This window comes from Plectropomus leopardus, chromosome 5 (assembly GCF_008729295.1).
Source record: "Plectropomus leopardus isolate mb chromosome 5, YSFRI_Pleo_2.0, whole genome shotgun sequence".
In the NCBI taxonomy this organism is placed as follows: domain Eukaryota; kingdom Metazoa; phylum Chordata; class Actinopteri; order Perciformes; family Serranidae; genus Plectropomus; species Plectropomus leopardus.
The window spans coordinates 6661665-6679399 of NC_056467.1; the positions used below are offsets into that span (position 1 = coordinate 6661665).

At 41.3% G+C, this 17735-nt stretch overlaps 1 protein-coding gene across 1 annotated transcript; it reads right to left on the minus strand.

The window, feature by feature from the left end:
• Positions 1-63: 63 nt before the first annotated feature.
• On the minus strand, positions 64-16141 carry sidt2 (SID1 transmembrane family, member 2). Its single transcript, XM_042486432.1, is given in 27 exon segments — positions 64-893; positions 1512-1625; positions 1802-1912; positions 2011-2116; positions 2240-2286; positions 2538-2614; positions 3222-3330; positions 3451-3587; positions 3922-4039; positions 4597-4720; positions 4843-4916; positions 4992-5058; positions 5153-5226; positions 5937-6052; positions 6640-6717; positions 6811-6849; positions 8219-8245; positions 8505-8560; positions 9929-10022; positions 10341-10506; positions 10621-10704; positions 11031-11132; positions 12080-12125; positions 12258-12422; positions 15120-15181; positions 15183-15242; positions 15334-16141. Coding segments are annotated over 27 exon segments (2559 nt in total). The 5' UTR covers positions 15577-16141; the 3' UTR covers positions 64-830.
• Between the last annotated feature and the right edge of the window lie 1594 nt (positions 16142-17735).

Below are 17735 nucleotides of genomic sequence, written 5' to 3' on the forward strand. Positions count from 1 at the left end.
TGGTGGATTACGGGACGTCAGGTTTAAAGATCAGTCACCGCCACAGCATGCACAGAACAAAAGTATCTGAAAATGAGATATTTATTCAGTAACCGCTCATTTGACATTAAAATCATTTTCTTCATACAGTACAGTGCAAAAAGATACCTTAGCATTCAGACTTGAGGGCAGTCGAGAAGTAAATACAATCATCATCATTATTTTTTTATTAATGTTCTCCAATGAGAAGGACGGCTAGCTTGAGGATCTGACCAATCAGAGCACAGTATGTGACTAACATGATTAGAACATTAAAGGCCACTGACAGACTGGACGGGATTCATGTTCTCACATTAGTGTTTGTAAACACACACACACACACCTGTACAAACACACACACACAACCAGCATATAAACAGCATACAAACAGTAATTTCAAAATGCATTGTAGGTCAAATGTAATGCGGACAGTATAAAATAAGTTAATTTGGATAGTTTCTTTTAGCGATGCATACATTGTTATCTTCATCGTCAGCAGTACGTAAACATTGATTACAACAGTTATATTGATGATGGCAGCAAGAGGACAAAACACTTCAGCATCACTGGACGTCAAATCCAGGCTCTTCATTGGCACGTTTGTGTCCGTACAGGTGGAGGGAGGGGCTACTGCCCTTCCCAGACTGGCTGATTGGCTGTGAAGGGCAGAGTGGTGCCCGCTGTACAGCCGGGGGAAAAACAGGCTACTGGCTGTGCTTCATTCACAACACAAAGGAGACGCGAAAGGGAGAGAGATGAGGGCGATAAGGCAGAGAGGAAGAGCTGAGCTCATTGCTGAAGATCCTACGCATCTAGAAGACAAAGATCTTGTCTCTCTGGACGGTGTCGAGGTCGTCATCCATGGTCAGGAGGACCTGCGAGGGAACAAAAGAGGTGAGGGGTCAGTGCACAGACAGCTTCCTGTTCCCACTGCAACAATATATTTAAAGGAAAGTTCCATTTGTGTGTTTTTTCCTGCGTTCTTCATGAAAACTCCACTCAGCCACTTGGGAAAAGTGGTGATGTTGCTGAGATGCCGTCCCTTTACCCCCTAAGCTCATTCACAGATCTAGCCTTCAGCTGCGGACGCCAAATTAATTCAAACAATAACACAAACTTACTAATCAGAGACAGCAGCAAACCAGCAAATACTTGTGTTCGTGAGGTCAAATTACGGTTTGTCAGTTGAATCTTTTCCGATGTGGAACTGAAGCCGCTATTCACGGTGAAGTTGACCTCGGACCTTTGACCATCAGACTCAAAGTGGATGTTCATGCCAAATTCTAAAAAAAAAATCCCTCCAAACTTTCTTGAGATATCATGTTCATAAGAATAAGACAGAGAAGGTCACAATGACCTTTGACCTATTACCTGAAAACATGAAAGCTAGTCTTATCAAGTAATTACTGCACTGCGAGTGTGTTTAGCAAATTCTACACTCAGAACATACACACACACACACACACATAAACACACAATTAACATGATCATACCAGGAAGGATCCAAACATGGCGATGGAGGAGAGGAAATGCCAAATGTCGTGATCATCAAAGAATGAAAGCAGAATACAGTCCCTGTTGTGCTCGCGGGACTCTGCTGGAGTTTTCTGTGTCGAGAGAAAGAAACACACTCTGTCAAATAATGCCACTTTCAACAGGAATAAGTAGAATGAGAAATACAGAGTCAATATGTGACCCGTCTGTGTGTGTGTGTGTGTGTGTGTGTGTGTGTGTGTGTGTGTGTGTGTGTGTGTGTGTGTGTGTGTGAGAGAGAGTTACTGACCTGCCAGGTGCTGAGACCCTGGAAGAAGAAATATAGTGCAAAGCCCCACACCACAGCCGTGAACAGAATACACACCAACGCCAGACACTGGATTCTCTCGCCGCTCCGCAACTGAAACACACAAAAGAGCTTCAGAACATTTCTGCTCTTTTTTTCTTTTTAAAAAATCAAAATGCTTCTTAAAAACATGGATAGATGCAAACACACACCTTCATAATGATGTAAAAGGCAAAGTAGAGCAGCAGGTTGCAGATGGCGATGGCCAGCAGGTAGGAGGCGAAGTCGTTAGGTCTCTCTATGAGGCCGTAGGCAGCTCTACAGACGGAAGCACCAGGAGGACACAAAGCTGATGCCACCACTTAGTCCTGCACTGTCAATTTTAACGTTTATAGACTGCTTAGCATTAAACTAAAGAAGAGACACACTGAGTTTACTCACAGAGACCAGTTAACGATGTTCCCCATTACGAGCAGAACCATACGGTCCTGTCAGAGAGAGAGGAAAAGATGATTCTTGCACACTACCATCCATTGTTCAAGAGGACTTTGATATTGATCATTCATATAGAAGAATATTAATTCTACAAAATCATAAATACAACTCAAGCCCTAATCATAAATCCAGTTTCTCTGTATAAACTAAATAAACTCTTCAATACTATGATTCCTTGTAAATTCAGCCAAAAATTCTGTTACTTTACGCCCAAACAGCACAAACTGCCTCTGTTATTACTCACAATGTACATCGGTCCGCTGCACTGTCTGATGCAATCTGTGTATACGATGTACACCATCCTGCGCAGGATCCCAGAGTCTGATGTAATTAACAGACAAACATTAGTTGCAGTCAAACATGTTAGATTTCATTCCTACATTTCAGCTTTCACTTTTTAGATTCTCATTGTTTTTTTTTTTTTACTTGTGTGATTTTCTTTTCTTTATGCATATTTAATGAGCACTGTTGGAGGGACCCTGAGCTCGATAACTGCTTGTCTGTCATTGTACATTTTATAGTAACAGAACTAGTGAAAAAAAAGCACATCCGCACATTAAAATCCGTGCAAAAATCATGCTCCGTGGATTTGATGCTGCTGATTATTGAGGAGGTCACAAACCAGAAAGGGGACAAAGTAAGAGACGATGAAAACTACGAAGCACAAACGTGATATTTTTGGGGTATTTGAATGTGTGGATGTGGCTTTTTTCACAGTTGATTCAGCTCCAGCAATTTAATCTGAATCCAAACATCAGATGAGTGGTGTTTTTCCAAAATGTGATGATAACAGAGCTAAAAACAAAAAGCGTGCATTTTAATGAATACAACAGAAAGTAAAACAATAAATCAAATTAACCACCACTATAACGATAAACCATCATGATTCCAGGGGCTGAAGAGTTAATGTCTCTGGCTGTGATCTTACCCAGCCTCCAGCGGCCCATGTAGTAGAGCTGTGTGCTGAGGAGCAGAGTGGCCAGGATGTGGATCACGGAGAAAACGATCCAGAAGGCTGTGTTTCCTTTCCCAAACACCTGCAAACAAACCGTCACAAACACTGAGAAATGTCAACGGTCAATGGTCTACTTTGCCGTCTGCATGCGTGCGTGCGTGCGTGCGTGCGTGCGTGCGTGCGTGCGTGCGTGCGTACTTACCACTCCCAGCACAGAGAAGAAGATGACCGCGGCCAGGCAGGCGTAGGCAGTGTAAGCGCTCGCGTTGATGTCTGGGTGTCTCTTTTGATACAGCTTCAACATACAAAGTCCAGCAATCATGTACATGAAGGAGGTGTCTGCAGAGGATGATAGACGCATTACAACAGACACAACTTTTATCATCTAAAACAACACAGGAGGGAAATTCTGGCGTTAACCTCAGCTCCGTCACACGGAATTTCATTCCCAATTTGATAAGCACCTTTTCAAAATTTCATTCATTTTATCACCAGAGGGCGCTCTGCGTACCACAACAGAGTGAACTGGTTACAAAATATATCTGCACAAAAAGTTCAGGAAACTGACACACAAAATGAGCACTGGCTGTGAAAACGACAACTGTGTCGGTCTGAAACCAGCGATGACGGCTGCGCTGCAGCGGGTGTGAGATAGGGCCCGAGCCCGTCTTACCGAACTGGAAGTTGGTGTAGTTTGGACAGACGTGGTAGCAGGCACTGAGCAAGCCCTCCATCATCAGAGCAGTTCCCATGGCATAATAGAGACCGAAGTGCTTTGGGATGCCACATTCCTGCAGGGTGGGAGAGAGGAACACTGAGCCGATAACCGAATAATGAGGTTCAATAAAGGACATTTGATTCTTTATTCCGAATGTACTATATGTCTGTGGATATGCAGCCTCCCCTCCGTATCCTCTCTTCAGAACTTCCTGATTTATTCAAGCAATAATCCACCTGAGGGAGTGATTTATCAAGATGCTTTCAATCACTAACCTTCATCCTTCACCCTAAATAGAGCTGAAAACCATCTTTACTTATCAAATTGAATTCCTTTTATTTCTTGTTTGATTGCTTTTAATGTTTCTGTTGTTCTTGTTTTGGTCTATTTCTTTGTATTATTTTATATCAACATGATGTGTCCTGCATCTTGCATTATTTGTCCTCTGGTTTTAATTTTAAGGTGGCCTTCTCGCCGTGTCTTCTCGCTTGTGTTCAGTAGGGCTGTTCCGTCCACGTGTCCCATTTCTGCTTTGCTTCGTTTGTCAAAGCACTTTTTATACTCTGTTTTTAAAGGTGCTGTATAAATAAATGTATTATTATTACACGTGTCTGTGTGCATGTGCCGTACCAGTGCGTTGAGATCATTGCGGACCAGGGCTCGATTGTGGACGATATCTCTTTTGAGGACGATAAGTAAGAAGAGGAGTCCCAGCAGCACGTAACCAAGGTTACTGAGGATGTTGTTGAACGCGCTGTGTATGACAAACAGTTGAGAGCAGTTCAGGACAGTACTTTAAACGCAGGTACGTCACCTTCCTGCTACACCGAGGTCTTAATAATACATTCAGACACGTGACAGATGCTAACCGCGCACCTCAGAGCTCCCAGAGGATGGGCACACAGGAAGTTGTAGAAGCAGATGTCCTGGTTTCCTGTGACATTGACCACCTGGAGGACAGAAAGTCAGTTTAACAGCCATCTTTTTTGACAAGTCTAAACACGGTTTATGTCTCATCAGCGTACCGTCTGGTAGGTGATGACCAGCTGGACGACTGGCAGCGCGTAGAACACAGCAATGGTGGAAATGTTCCTGTTGAGTAGACAATCATTAGACTCATTCATAACCATGATGATGAATGAGTCTTTTACTCTTTAGTGCTTTTTGATTTTCTCAGTGTCCTCACCAGAAGTAGATTTGGTATTTCTTGCTGAGGATCCTCTTGTCCTTGCGGGCCAGGTCAGACACACATAGAAATTTCTGTAATTAGAAGAGGATATTATTACCTTTCTTTAAGTAAAATGAGCAAAATTCAACATGTAGCTGAGACAGTAAGCAGCATTTCAAATATGGATGTTGCAGCAGAGGAGCTGCAAACTCTAAAACGTGGATGCTTTACATACATCTTCAACCCAGCGACACAAATGATCGAAACAATCAGTGTCACCAATTCAGTATGTGAACAAATGTCTCCCTGTGTGTTCCAGAGTTGTAGCTTTGAATAATGTCCTGAAAAGTATTTTTGCAGAACACTGTAGTTATTTTTAGATAATACCTTCTGGATATAAAATGTCATCACCTAATAATTTTATCCTATTAGCCATTTGTGTGAAATTTTGACTAGCGTATTAACTCTTGAGGTGTGACCAAACACATGTTTTGTGAGGTCACAGTGACCTTTGACCAACAAATTATAAGTTTTTTCTTGAGTCCTGGTGGACATTTGTAACAAATCTGAGGAAATTCCTTCAAGGCCTTCAGTTATGGCATTCACGAGAATGAGACTGACGCATTGTCATAGTGACCTTTAATCACCAGTTTCTGAATGGTTCATTGTTGAGTCCGAGTGGAAGTTTGTGCCGTATTTAAAGACGTTCCCTTGAGGCGTACCTGGAATATCACGTTTACAAATAAAGCTAGAAAACGTGCCTTCAGCTACAGCTGTTGCCAAAGAGAGACGCAAGGCGTACCTTTGTGCGGACGATGTTTTTGTCTGAGTCGATGTCGTCGAGGGTGTCGTAGTCGTCCTCCTCCACGGAGCTCAGAGACTCCTGCCTGCTTCGTCCCACACTGTCCAACGCTCGCTCTGATGGAGGGAGTAGAGGGTAGGAGGTCAAAGATGAGAAAAGAAAAAGAGGCTTTTAATTCATTGGGGGACGTTGATCAGTTAGACGGACGTCTGGATTTAAAGGATTTTTTATGATACAAAGGTGTTCAAGCACAACACACCTTCCACAATTTTTCTTTGATTTTTAAATATATTAAATAGAAATACTAAAATGATTTTAGGCACTTTGATCTTTGCACTATCGACATTGGTTCATTTCAACAGAATCCAATTAGGAATCGGGCCTTTTCTTTGGCATTAACATCTAAGTCTCATTGATGTATGATTCCCACAGTGCTGATTGGTTTGGTGTTGCCCTGAACTGATTCAACCAATTACGCGGCAGTGTGTCACCAATGCGGATGGCTACGTGGTGAAGGTGATTGAGGATTGGGCGACGTTTGAAAGGCTCCTGTCCTGATGAACAGAGAAGACACAGAAAAGCAGTGAGGGTCCAGAGCTTCTCACAGGACAGTGACTGAAAGCCCGGCTGTGAAGACATACTGCAGAGTGACAGCTGTGAGCCACAAGAAAATGTGCTTTTCCAATAATATGACTGTCCATACCCATGTATCCATAGTTGTTGTCAGTTGACGTAGCGCTTTCAGTGATGGCTTCTGAGCTGAGCGTGCTTCCGTTGTCAGCTGGAAAAAGAAAAAAAAGAATAGAAAAAAAAGGTTATTTAATTAAATCTCCATATAAAGACATAAGCAAAACAAGAACTGTGCAAAACTCACCAAAGGAGCCATATTCATAAGGTGAGGCTGGAGTTTTGCCTGTGGAGACAAGCACGCACACATAATGAAAACTCCAAAGTCAGAACAGGTTCACAAAATCCACGTACACAGACAAGAACCACTGTAAACAACACACATTAGTACCGTATCACTGCAAACTTAAACACCACGGTAGCTGAACTGTTAGTATGTGAACAGAGAGAAATGAGGGAGGCAACAACTAGGGCTGCACGATATGAGGAAACCATGGCGATGACATTGTTGAATATCGTGATAATGATATCACTTGCGATAAACAAACAGATAATATGAACAAATCGTTTTGTTGAACTAAAATCCCTGAGTACAAAATTGCAGTCTTTTACAGCGTGTTCATCATGTAAGTTGACATCGCATTGACAATCTAAAAAACGCAAAACAAAAAAACTAAAACAAATGAACAAAAAGACAATACATTGTGTTGCCCTAGCAACACTTGCTTAGATCCATTTTTCAGGCTTCAAATACCTGAAAAAAACTGTGAAATTAACAGTATATTGATAATATACTGATATCATGATATGAGATATTTAAAGGCCACATTACAGTAAAGTGACAGTTCCAGCTGTCCAGCCTTTATCTGCTTAATCATTATAGCCTCAGTACTGATGATTATTAATTAAATCTTATTGTGTAAATATTTTGTGAAAGAAATAGTCAACTCTAAAATATCACCGTAATATCAGCGTCAAGGTATGTGGTCTAAAATATCTTTATAACTGATTTTCTCCATATCGCCCAACCCTAGTTGACAGTTTTGGTGAACGGGTGAAGATGTGAGTGCAGAGTGGTGCAGAGGCTGCTTTCTTGTGACGAGCTGTGAGTGCTGCAGTGAGAACTAATTGTTTGAAAACTGTAAGTGTCCCACAGTTTTCAAATTAAATCATGGCAGCATACACTGCAGCGAGAAGACACAGACACACACCGAGAGGCAGTCTTGAGCTGAAGAACCACATCAGAAGAGTACACGTTTATCTTAATGATTATCTACAGAATCATGTCCTGGCACAACTTTGATTTCATCTGTAATAACTTTTGTGTTTCTTCAGTCAAAAAACAGTATAGCTGTGAGGAGAAAAAGACAGAACAAAATACCAAGGTGATGGCTTGTAGTTGTAGTTAACAGTATCTAAGTGACCAGGTGAGTCACATGTATCTGTGCCTTGATGAATCAAGCCATAAAAGCATGACTTATAATCTTAAAACAGTGCAATGTGCCATCACATTTTTTGACTGTCCTTCATATGTTTGCTACTTATATAGCTGGAGTTACAGTATGAGAACTAATGCATGCAGAGCCTCTGCAGACAAGCAACACGGTGTGAGAGAGGGCAGTAAGTGCAACATAGTAGTAACAGTGTCATTATACCATCTCCGTTCTTCCCAAGCAGAGAGGCTGAACCACACATTAGCATGAGGGAGAGAGAGTGAAAGACACATTCAGTACACACGTATATGTTAAATTCTACATTTCAAAGCTTAAGAGTTAAATAATCATTTAATTGCTTGTTAGGTGTAGTTTTAAATTGAATATGCAATATATTACATCATCTATTTTACAGTGCAGGTTCACAACTTAAAGGAAATGGTGCGCCCCACACACCCCCTAACAAGCCCTTAATGGGCCGGTCCATCATAGCTAGTTGCTGGGTTACCTGTCTCAGCAGGCGACATGTCAGCAGGAATCCGAAACACCTCTTTCTTCTTCATCCTGCGGAAACAGAGAGGAACAAATGCTAATTAAAATCATTTATATTCAGTACGGTGTTATTGTTGTTGTTGTAGTGCAACTGCACAATTCTACATTTGGACACCCAAACTGTGGGGCTGGACTGGGATCAAAAAATAAAGTTTGAACATTGTGAGCTTGCAAAAGGTTAAAGGGACAGTTCACCATAAACTCAAAAAAAGATATTTTTCCTCTTGCTCTAGATTGTTCTTCGTCTAGATTGTTTTGGTGTGCGCTGCAGTTTTAGAGATATTAGCCATAGAGATGTCTGCCTCTCTTAAACATGATGAAACTGGATGGCACTCAGCATATGGTGCTCTAAAGGCAAAGAAAAATACATTTGCAAGCTCAACCGCAGTGTCTCTTTTCAGAATTCATGTTGAATTCATGAACGCAGTGTCATGGAGGAACTACTTTCTTTCGACTAAACTACATCCACCAACCCAATCACTCTGCAGAAAGAAACGTGCATCTGCTCATGTGATTGAGCGAGATGTAAACAATGATGGTGACCTCCTCAGCTGGGCGATGTTACGGATAGCAAAGTAGATGTGCGCTTCCTTCTGCACAGCGATTCGGTTGGTGGGTGTAGTTCAGTAGAAAGAAAACAGCTCCTACATGAAACTGTTCACAACAAGGTTTGAGATACTGATGTTGAGTTTTTCAAATGCATTTTTGGAGCCTTTGAGCACCACATGCTGAGTGCTTTCTAGTTCCATTATATTGGAGATAAGGCTGACATCTCTACAGCTGATGTCCCCAACACTTTGCAACTGGTGTAGTGCCTTTGCCTCAGAGGGCTTTATAGCATACGACATCCCTCTGCCCTTAGACCCTCACAACGCATTAGGAAAAACTCCCACAAAATAACCCCTGAAACGGGGGCGAAAAAATGGAAGAAACCTCAGGAAGAGCGGCAGAGGATGATGAGGGATCCTTCTTCCATGACGGACAGACGTGCAATAGATGTTGTAAGTAACAATTGCATTACAATAATGACAAAAAGGAAAGAGAAAGACTGGGGATCAAACTACCGACCTTCCAATCAGTAGACGATTTGAGCCACTGCCGCCAAAACAAGACTAGATAAAACTGACAAAAAGCACTAAAGGTTAAAGGAAAAACATGTATTGTTGATGTTTGGGCTGAACTGTCACTTTAACAAAATAGTCTCTGTGCCCTTTTCTACCGTAATAAGGACTGTCGGTGGCTACTGGGGAGATACAAGGGAAGTTACTGTATTTGGATAACCACAAAGTAATCTCAGCAGTGAAACAAACCCGTAAACGTGAAGTGGATTCTGTATCTAACTCTGTTATTTTGGGGGCAGAAAAAAAAGTGAAATCTTACCGCTTGTTCTCAATACAGGCCATGAGAAAGGTGAGCAGGTAGAAGGAGAGGAAGATGCCCAGACAGAACAGCATGCCCTTCACATACACCTCCGCTGTTGAGAGTGAAGACAGATACACTGTATATGCAATTTTCTACATATTTTGAGAACCCTGGGTTTTATCAAAATGTTGCTCCTGGAAAAATGCTTTTTTTCCCCAAAGTTGCATGCTACATTTTCCTGACCTGCCCCAAAGAAGCTTCAACTGCAATGACACAATGTTGAGCCTGATGATACCTTTTTTTTTTTTACTGTGGACATTTTAAAAAAGCCTTTTAGTCTTAGGAACAAGCTCCATAGCGTACAACGAATTCATATGGATTGTTGCTCAGTCTGATTAGTTCATTTTTGCAAACATTACAACAGACTTACAGTTGATAGCAGGGCTGACCATCACATCAATGACCTTGCTGCGGTTGCCGGCGTCGATCAGCTCATCAGGACGGAGAGGGTAGAAGCGCAGCGGGCCACCGCATGCCTCATCCTCTGTTTTTACCACAATCACCACATAGAAGCTGTTGCTGGGGAAATCTTTTCTCTGAGTGACAGAAAGGGACATCAGGTGTTATGATAGGTAGTAACATGAGAGTCTACACTATGCTTTGTCACAAAGGTGTGCAACATGTTGGGTATTTCATGTGTCAAGCACTACCTGCACAGTGATGGCGCCTTTTTTGGTCATTGTCTGGTACATCCCAATGAAGGCCACATTGTTGTCAAGGTCATAGACAGGGCACTGACAAGAAAAAGAATTAAAAAATTAATAAAAAATATGAAAGATTACAAGACTTAAGACAAGAGGGAATGAGAGATGAACTGGATTGCATACATAATGTCAACTATGAGAAAAAATAACTAAATAAAGTATAAAATCTCAGTCCAATCTTCTCAGAACATCATAAAGTCAACGTTTGCTTTTTACTGCACAGACACTGTCACAAATAATTCAATCATGCCCTCATGTGGCCAGATGGTGTTACTGCACGCAGACCACTACAGCCAGGGCCACTTGAGGACAGCAGCCGTCTGCTTTGAAAGGACAGAGAGGGGGAGTAAGTGTACCTGGATGTCCTGAATGGACATAACGGAGCACGGAAAGGTCATTTCTGAGTTGACCTTGACGATCACAGTGTCCACCCCATCCGGGAAGACATATTTGAAGTACTGAGAGAAAAAAAGGGAAAGAAAGACAAGAATTCAGGAGGGCAGTCATTCTGGGGCATGGGATAACAAAAGACAGGTCTGTGCATTATCAGCCTGTTTCCTGTCTTTCTTTACAGGCGAGCACAGTGCTGGTAGGGTGTGTAACGTTTTCCACGATGAAACAAAAGAGAATAAACATAGTGTAATGGGTGACAACGACTGACATGATGAATAACTGGGTTTATCCACTGAGTTTATATAAAGCTGGACAACATGACAGTACCCCAAAACTGAAGCCAAACATCTCAATCCGCCCTGGCAGCTGGCTGCATTATATGTCATAAACCCCGCCCCCTCCATATTGGCGGATGGGACATGGGTGAACTAAAAATCTCAAAGTACACATCAAAAAAATTTGTCTTGAAGATGGTTTCTGTCATTTTAGGTAGTTCTTATCCCACTGGTGTTTGTTCAAGAGTTCATTTTTCTCATAACTTTGGTTAAAAAATGGGGGACTGACAACAAGATTGTGTGTGCCAATCTGTGTGATCAAATTGCAGTTCATGATTGATCTGACGAGTGCATGGGCAGGAACTCAATACAATTTCTATTTGGCTTGCTCCAAATGTCACCGGCACAAGACGGCAGCGATTTTGCATGGTGGGAGGAAGTGGACACGCTGCGTTGAGTTTGAGCTTCGGCTGTACCTCAGATGTGCTTCAAAAGGCAAAAATGGAAACAAAAGTTTGTTCCCTTTTTTATGTATTGAAAAGCAGAACTTGTCCAACAAAAAGGGGAGAGAATAATTGCATATAATGTTAAATTCCCTGCATTCTTGCTTACACTTTCCTCAGCTTCTCTAATGTTTTTTTGCCACCTACATTTCTGTGACTAAACTTCCTTGCCGTAAAGCAGCACTTAGCGCTGTACTTTCAGACACACAAAGGTTTGGCATCGAGCTGTAATACCTGAGGTTGAGATGGTGACGCAGTGAAGATGAATTTCTTGTCTGTTCTGTAATAAAATGGAGATAACATGTCAGACATACCAGTCACCAAAACCCAGCCTGGTGAAGAATGCATTAAGCAGAGAATTCATGCCACGACTGTACAACACGTTTGTGCATTTATTACAGATATCACTCACTGCAGGGTGAAGCTTTCAACTCGGCTGACCCTAAGCTGGTAGTTTGTACCCTGGCTGGACAGAGTGGACACGTCCACAAAGAAGTACTGAGTCTCAGAGAGTGCCCGGGTCGGAGGCTGGCACAGTGTCCGGGCCACATGATTGTAAGGGTACTTCCTCTGGTATCTGGAGGGAGAGAGAGAGAGGGTGACAAACTGAAAAAGAAAGACCAAGCGAGCTGCATCTAAAGGGGTTGAGTTTACAATTAACCCCATGAAACCTGAGAGAAGTAGTCTGATTTCCTTTGAAAATATGGGATGACCCAAAATTTGTAAAATAAAAAAAAAAAAAAGCACAACAACAAAAAAAAAATTCTCTTGCTTTTTTATTTTTTCTCTTTTTTTCTTTTCACCAGCTTTTTTAAAAACAAAATGTCCTAAATCTACCAAATTTCTTGCAATTTGTGGTGCATTTTTTTTTTACAAAGTTACTCAAAGTTGCCTTTTTCCTGTGTTTTTTAACAAACCACACTAATATGCTTAAGGTTCAAAGGTTTAACTCAACCTTAAATTTATATTACTAATTAACAATATTTTATTTTTTTTTTTATTTGAAACTCTTTTCCATTGTACAGAAAAATGGGCATTTTAAATTAATTAATGAATGACTGCATGAAAAAAAATCAAAGCAAGACAGACTTGCAACGTGATGATGAGGGAAATATCTTTGGTATAAATGTATGCTACATTCCTAAAGTTTGCTGTTTCAGAATCAGATCACCTAACTATATAATGCATTTTCAACAATCTCAGAGGACAAATCATTAAATAACCTACCCTAAAACACCATGTTTAATGCACGTGCCACAGCTCAAAACATGGAAGTGAATTCTTTTAAAGAGACCATATAACAGAAGCGACAAAAAACAGAAGTAACTTCTCTCTGGGGTATTTTTGGTAGCTCATTTACAGTCAGATGGACTCGTCAGATCTCCGCTGGGGATCTCAGAGGAGGAAGTGAAAGCACAAGGTTCATTAGTGATCTGCTAAAACATGCCTGGCCATGAGATTGCGCAGGCAAGAAGACTATGGCAAGGCAATGCTGGCGTTGCACAAGCACAGAGAGTACCTTGGAGTGTGGGAGACACAGATCACAGCCAATGGCTTAAAGGCAGATGAACTTTTAAACTGTTATGAAATCCCACCTGATGAAGTTACAAAAGCTGTGTGCCCTTTAACCATTGTGATAAACGCATAGCACATTAAAGGCTGCAGACGATGTGGCTTTCTACCTACATAGTGCATCAACAGCTGGCCTTAGCGCTTTCTCCATACAAAAAGGAAATAATGACAGTAATTCTAGCAGATGTCCACATAGAGCAGGTCCAGTCTTGTAGGATTTGCAAATCTAGCGCAACCCCTAAATCTGGATGTATTTCCAAAACTATTCAAATTGTGTCAAAATATGGCTGAATCCTCAGCATCTCAACTCTGCATTTATTATATACCAATAAATTGGAAATATTTCACTAAACATACATTAATGAAAGCGAGAAAACACTTAACCACGATGCATGTATGTTCAACTGTCAAGCACTTATACTGACATATAGTTACGTGTGTGTTTATGTTTCCACAGCCATGCCTTAATTTGAGAAAAAACGTTGCTGTTATGGCGATGTTACAATTGCACATGAAACCCATGTTCTGTGTGCTCTGTGATGTTTCTGTGTGTAGCTTTGTGGCTTTCTGTATGTAGTTTGAGTAACTCTGTGGAGGCTTCCCTGGGGGACTACTGTGAGTGGGATGTGATATTGCATCATTATATATTACAGTTGGCTATGTTTTGTCAAGATTGAATTTGATTACCATCTACTGGATTTTTCTGCCCCCAAGGTCAAATGCCCTTTCTCGCAATGTTAACAAATTTGGAAAATAATTTGTGCATCCATCCCATGATTCAGATTTGTGCCAAAATGTTATGGGTCCTTCCTTAGCCCATGCTACACCCTTCCACCAAGTGCCATGATAATCGGGCCAAAAAAACCCTCATTGGCAGAGGTTATAAGAGACATTCCTGAATTGCTAAAACTCTCTCTGCACCACATCTATAAAAACAACTGACAACAAGCACAGCTAGAACTGACCGATATCCTTCTCTTAAAAGTCTAAAAGCCTTACTAGGTACACACGCAGCTCTATGCACCAAACAAGAACATTTGCTTCAATGCATGACCTGAAGTCATAACTGTTTACAACATACCACAACCAGACACTCCCTGATAGGAACCTTGGATTATTACTTTCTTACAGTCTGCATCTGCAGTTAGTTACAAGGACATACATAAAGACCTGATATAAAAACTGGTTCACAAGCGAATTCAGTGTTGAGGAGACTTCCCTTAAAGTCCTCCAATCATTGATTTGGTCCCTTGGACAAGATGTGACGATGACATACAACTAAATCTGTACATACCGCAAATGAGTTCCCTTTTCTTACTAAATCTCTATAGACGGGTGCGCAGATCATATGCCTCTGCATAAGTTTATTGCTGATTTTCAAACTATAGATCATGAATCATTGGAGTATGATAGGTATACATCATGTATTACCGTGTTTCCTGAATAAACCCAAAACCCCTAATAGGCTGTTGCTGTGGCAGGCAGGGGACAATAAAGCATTCAACATGTTTTCAGCTGATTTAAAGAAAAAAAAGGATCATGTTACCAGATGAGTCCAGTTTGCAGCTAATGTACGTATGTACTGTGTGTGTGTGTGTGTGTGTGTGTGTGTGTGTGCAGCTAATGTACGTATGTACAGTGTGTGTGTGTGTGTGTGTGTGTGAGTGAGTGTGTGTGTGTGTGGGGGGGGGGGGATACTCACAGGCCTCTTAAAATGAGAGGGATTTGAAAAGACAGCACGGCTTGCTTCTGTCGTACCACAAAGAAGGATGGGACTCTCAAAACCCTGTGACAGCACATCCACAGACACACGCACTCCCTCCGTCTGACACCCAAAGAAAGACAAATAAAAGATATTACATGATGCTCAGTATTTCTTGAAAAACAAAATAACCACCCTCACAAAGTCAACTCACCTTATTCCTGGAGACAGTGTGATTAAACGCATAGATGGTCTGGTTTTCACTTGTTACTGTGTCATTATAGATGACATCAAACTCTGCATCTTTCTGGATCACATTTTTGGTCTCCCCCACCGCCCCAGTGCCGCAAACAAACTGGGTCACACATAACCAGAGCAGGGCTACCAATCCCGGTAGGATCCCACAGGGAGCAGGGCTGTTTTTATGTCGAGACTTCCAGCAGCTCCGTAACAACATTTTATTTAACACCGTCTTCCTTAACTGGAACTGATACCTAACGTTATTCTAGCCTGTGTGGCAAAACTAACGGCAACTCCACCCCATTGAGCAACAATAGTAAGCTTGCTAGCTTAACTCTGCCACTTGCAGCAACAACAACAGCTGCTAACTGACGAGCTATTGAGACAGCGGGGTGGTTACATTAAAGATACGCTCCTCCAATTGACACTCAAAAACAAACTCGAAGCTGTCGCAAAAAGAAATAAGACAAGTTACAGGACGAAAAATTGACATCGACACTCAATTCCTCATCTAAAGCCTGGCGAGCTGCTAGCTAGCTGTGCTAATGTTAGCGTTATTGATAAGGCAGCTCCATGTTTTCATGTCGGAAGTTCGGCTCCGGGATCGCGGATCGTGTCAAAAACAATACAGTAACGAGGTGTTATTTAAGTCAGTCCAGTGTCAGCGGTTGTCACGTCCTGTATTCGCAGCGACACGGCATTGTGCAAGTACATCTGATGCGGAGAGTCGAGAGATTGAGCGTGTTTACACTGAGAAAAGCTCTGACTTTAGCGCCCCCTCCACGCTCTCACAGTAAACAAACTGAGGGCGACGTCATGACGTCATGCCTCTATGCCTCACATAGCCACGCCCTGTGCCCTGTAATAAAAACTATATATATATATAATTTTGATACTTAAATAAAAGTGTTGAGGATGTTTAACTGATATCGCCATACCATTTTTAGAGTAGTTTTGAAAGGCACGCTTTCTTTAAAAATCTCACCACTTATAAATGGGGGTGGGGGAAATGAATACAACACAGTATCACAATAGTTTGTGTGACAATTATGTATCAATACACAAAGGCCAAATATATTTATTTTATTCTAGATGTGATTCATTATTAATTAAATAATGTCATATGTATTTCAGCATACTGAAAAAATGATATTATTATCATTCCAGTAGGCTTCCACAGGTTTAAGTTGTACGTGCAATATTAATAATTTACAGAATTAAATTTAAAATACGGGCTTTCTTTCTGAGGCCCTAAGGGTCAAGGGACTGAGGGCAGCTGCCTGCTTTGCTCAGTTGGTCATCTAGCTTTGAGTAACAGGATACAGGGACTCCCCTTAGCCATGGAGTGGCGCTGTCTACAACCTGGTGACTGGAGTATAGAATAGAATAGAATAGAATAGAATAGAATAGAATAGAATCATTGTATGATAATAATGTGTTGTAAGTGTGTAATCATTTTTGGTACTGATTTGAAGTCACTTGGTTACATTTTATGAATGCTTTTGAAAAAAAGAGGCATTATATTCTATTAAAATATTTACAAGTATCAAAGAAAATACCCCACGTGTGATCAACTCAGAAAATATTATCATAATTCACACTAATATAGGCAAGTCACTCGGAAAAATATTTGAAAACACTGGTATTGTGTCATAAAAACTGTAATTTATTGATCGCCCCTACGATCCATTGCAGGCCTAAATGTGCGAATATCCAAAGAAAAACTAACGGAGTGTTGGTGGATGGGAAGAACACTTTAAACATTTTTTCAAGTAAGTATACTGAAAGGAATTATGTTTTTTGACTTGGCTTAGGAGAGTGACGTTCAATTTGAAATGGCTGTGTTTTGTATTTATTTTAAATATACGCAGAGCCCCAAAACTCCCAAGTGGGTTTAAAAGCCATGAATTCTTTAATAACTCTCTAAAATGACACCATATATAAATATTAAATATAGGAGATATGGTTATTTAGGATGGTTCTTTAGGTTACCTTTTCCTCGAATGGAAATATTAAGCTTTGACTCATAACATCAGGGTGTGCAGGAACAGCATAAATGGCTGTGGATATTACCACTTGAGAAAGCCCGTTTTCCTCAGCGACATGATTTAAATCTGACTCTGCAATGTTAGAGCGGTATATCTTTAAAGCCTCGTGAACCCGTCCGCTCATACACAGTGCAGCACTTTGCAAAGAATCACTGAATCATGGGAACCAAAGTGATAATGCGCACTTCTTTTGTCGCCAAGGCAACCACAATACGTTTCTGTGGATGAAGTCATTTGTTACGCCGATCGTTACCATGGTTACAACCTAGAGAGGGCGCTGCGGAGGAGCGTTCCACGTAAAATGACGCAGCGCGGGGGCGTGCCCGTG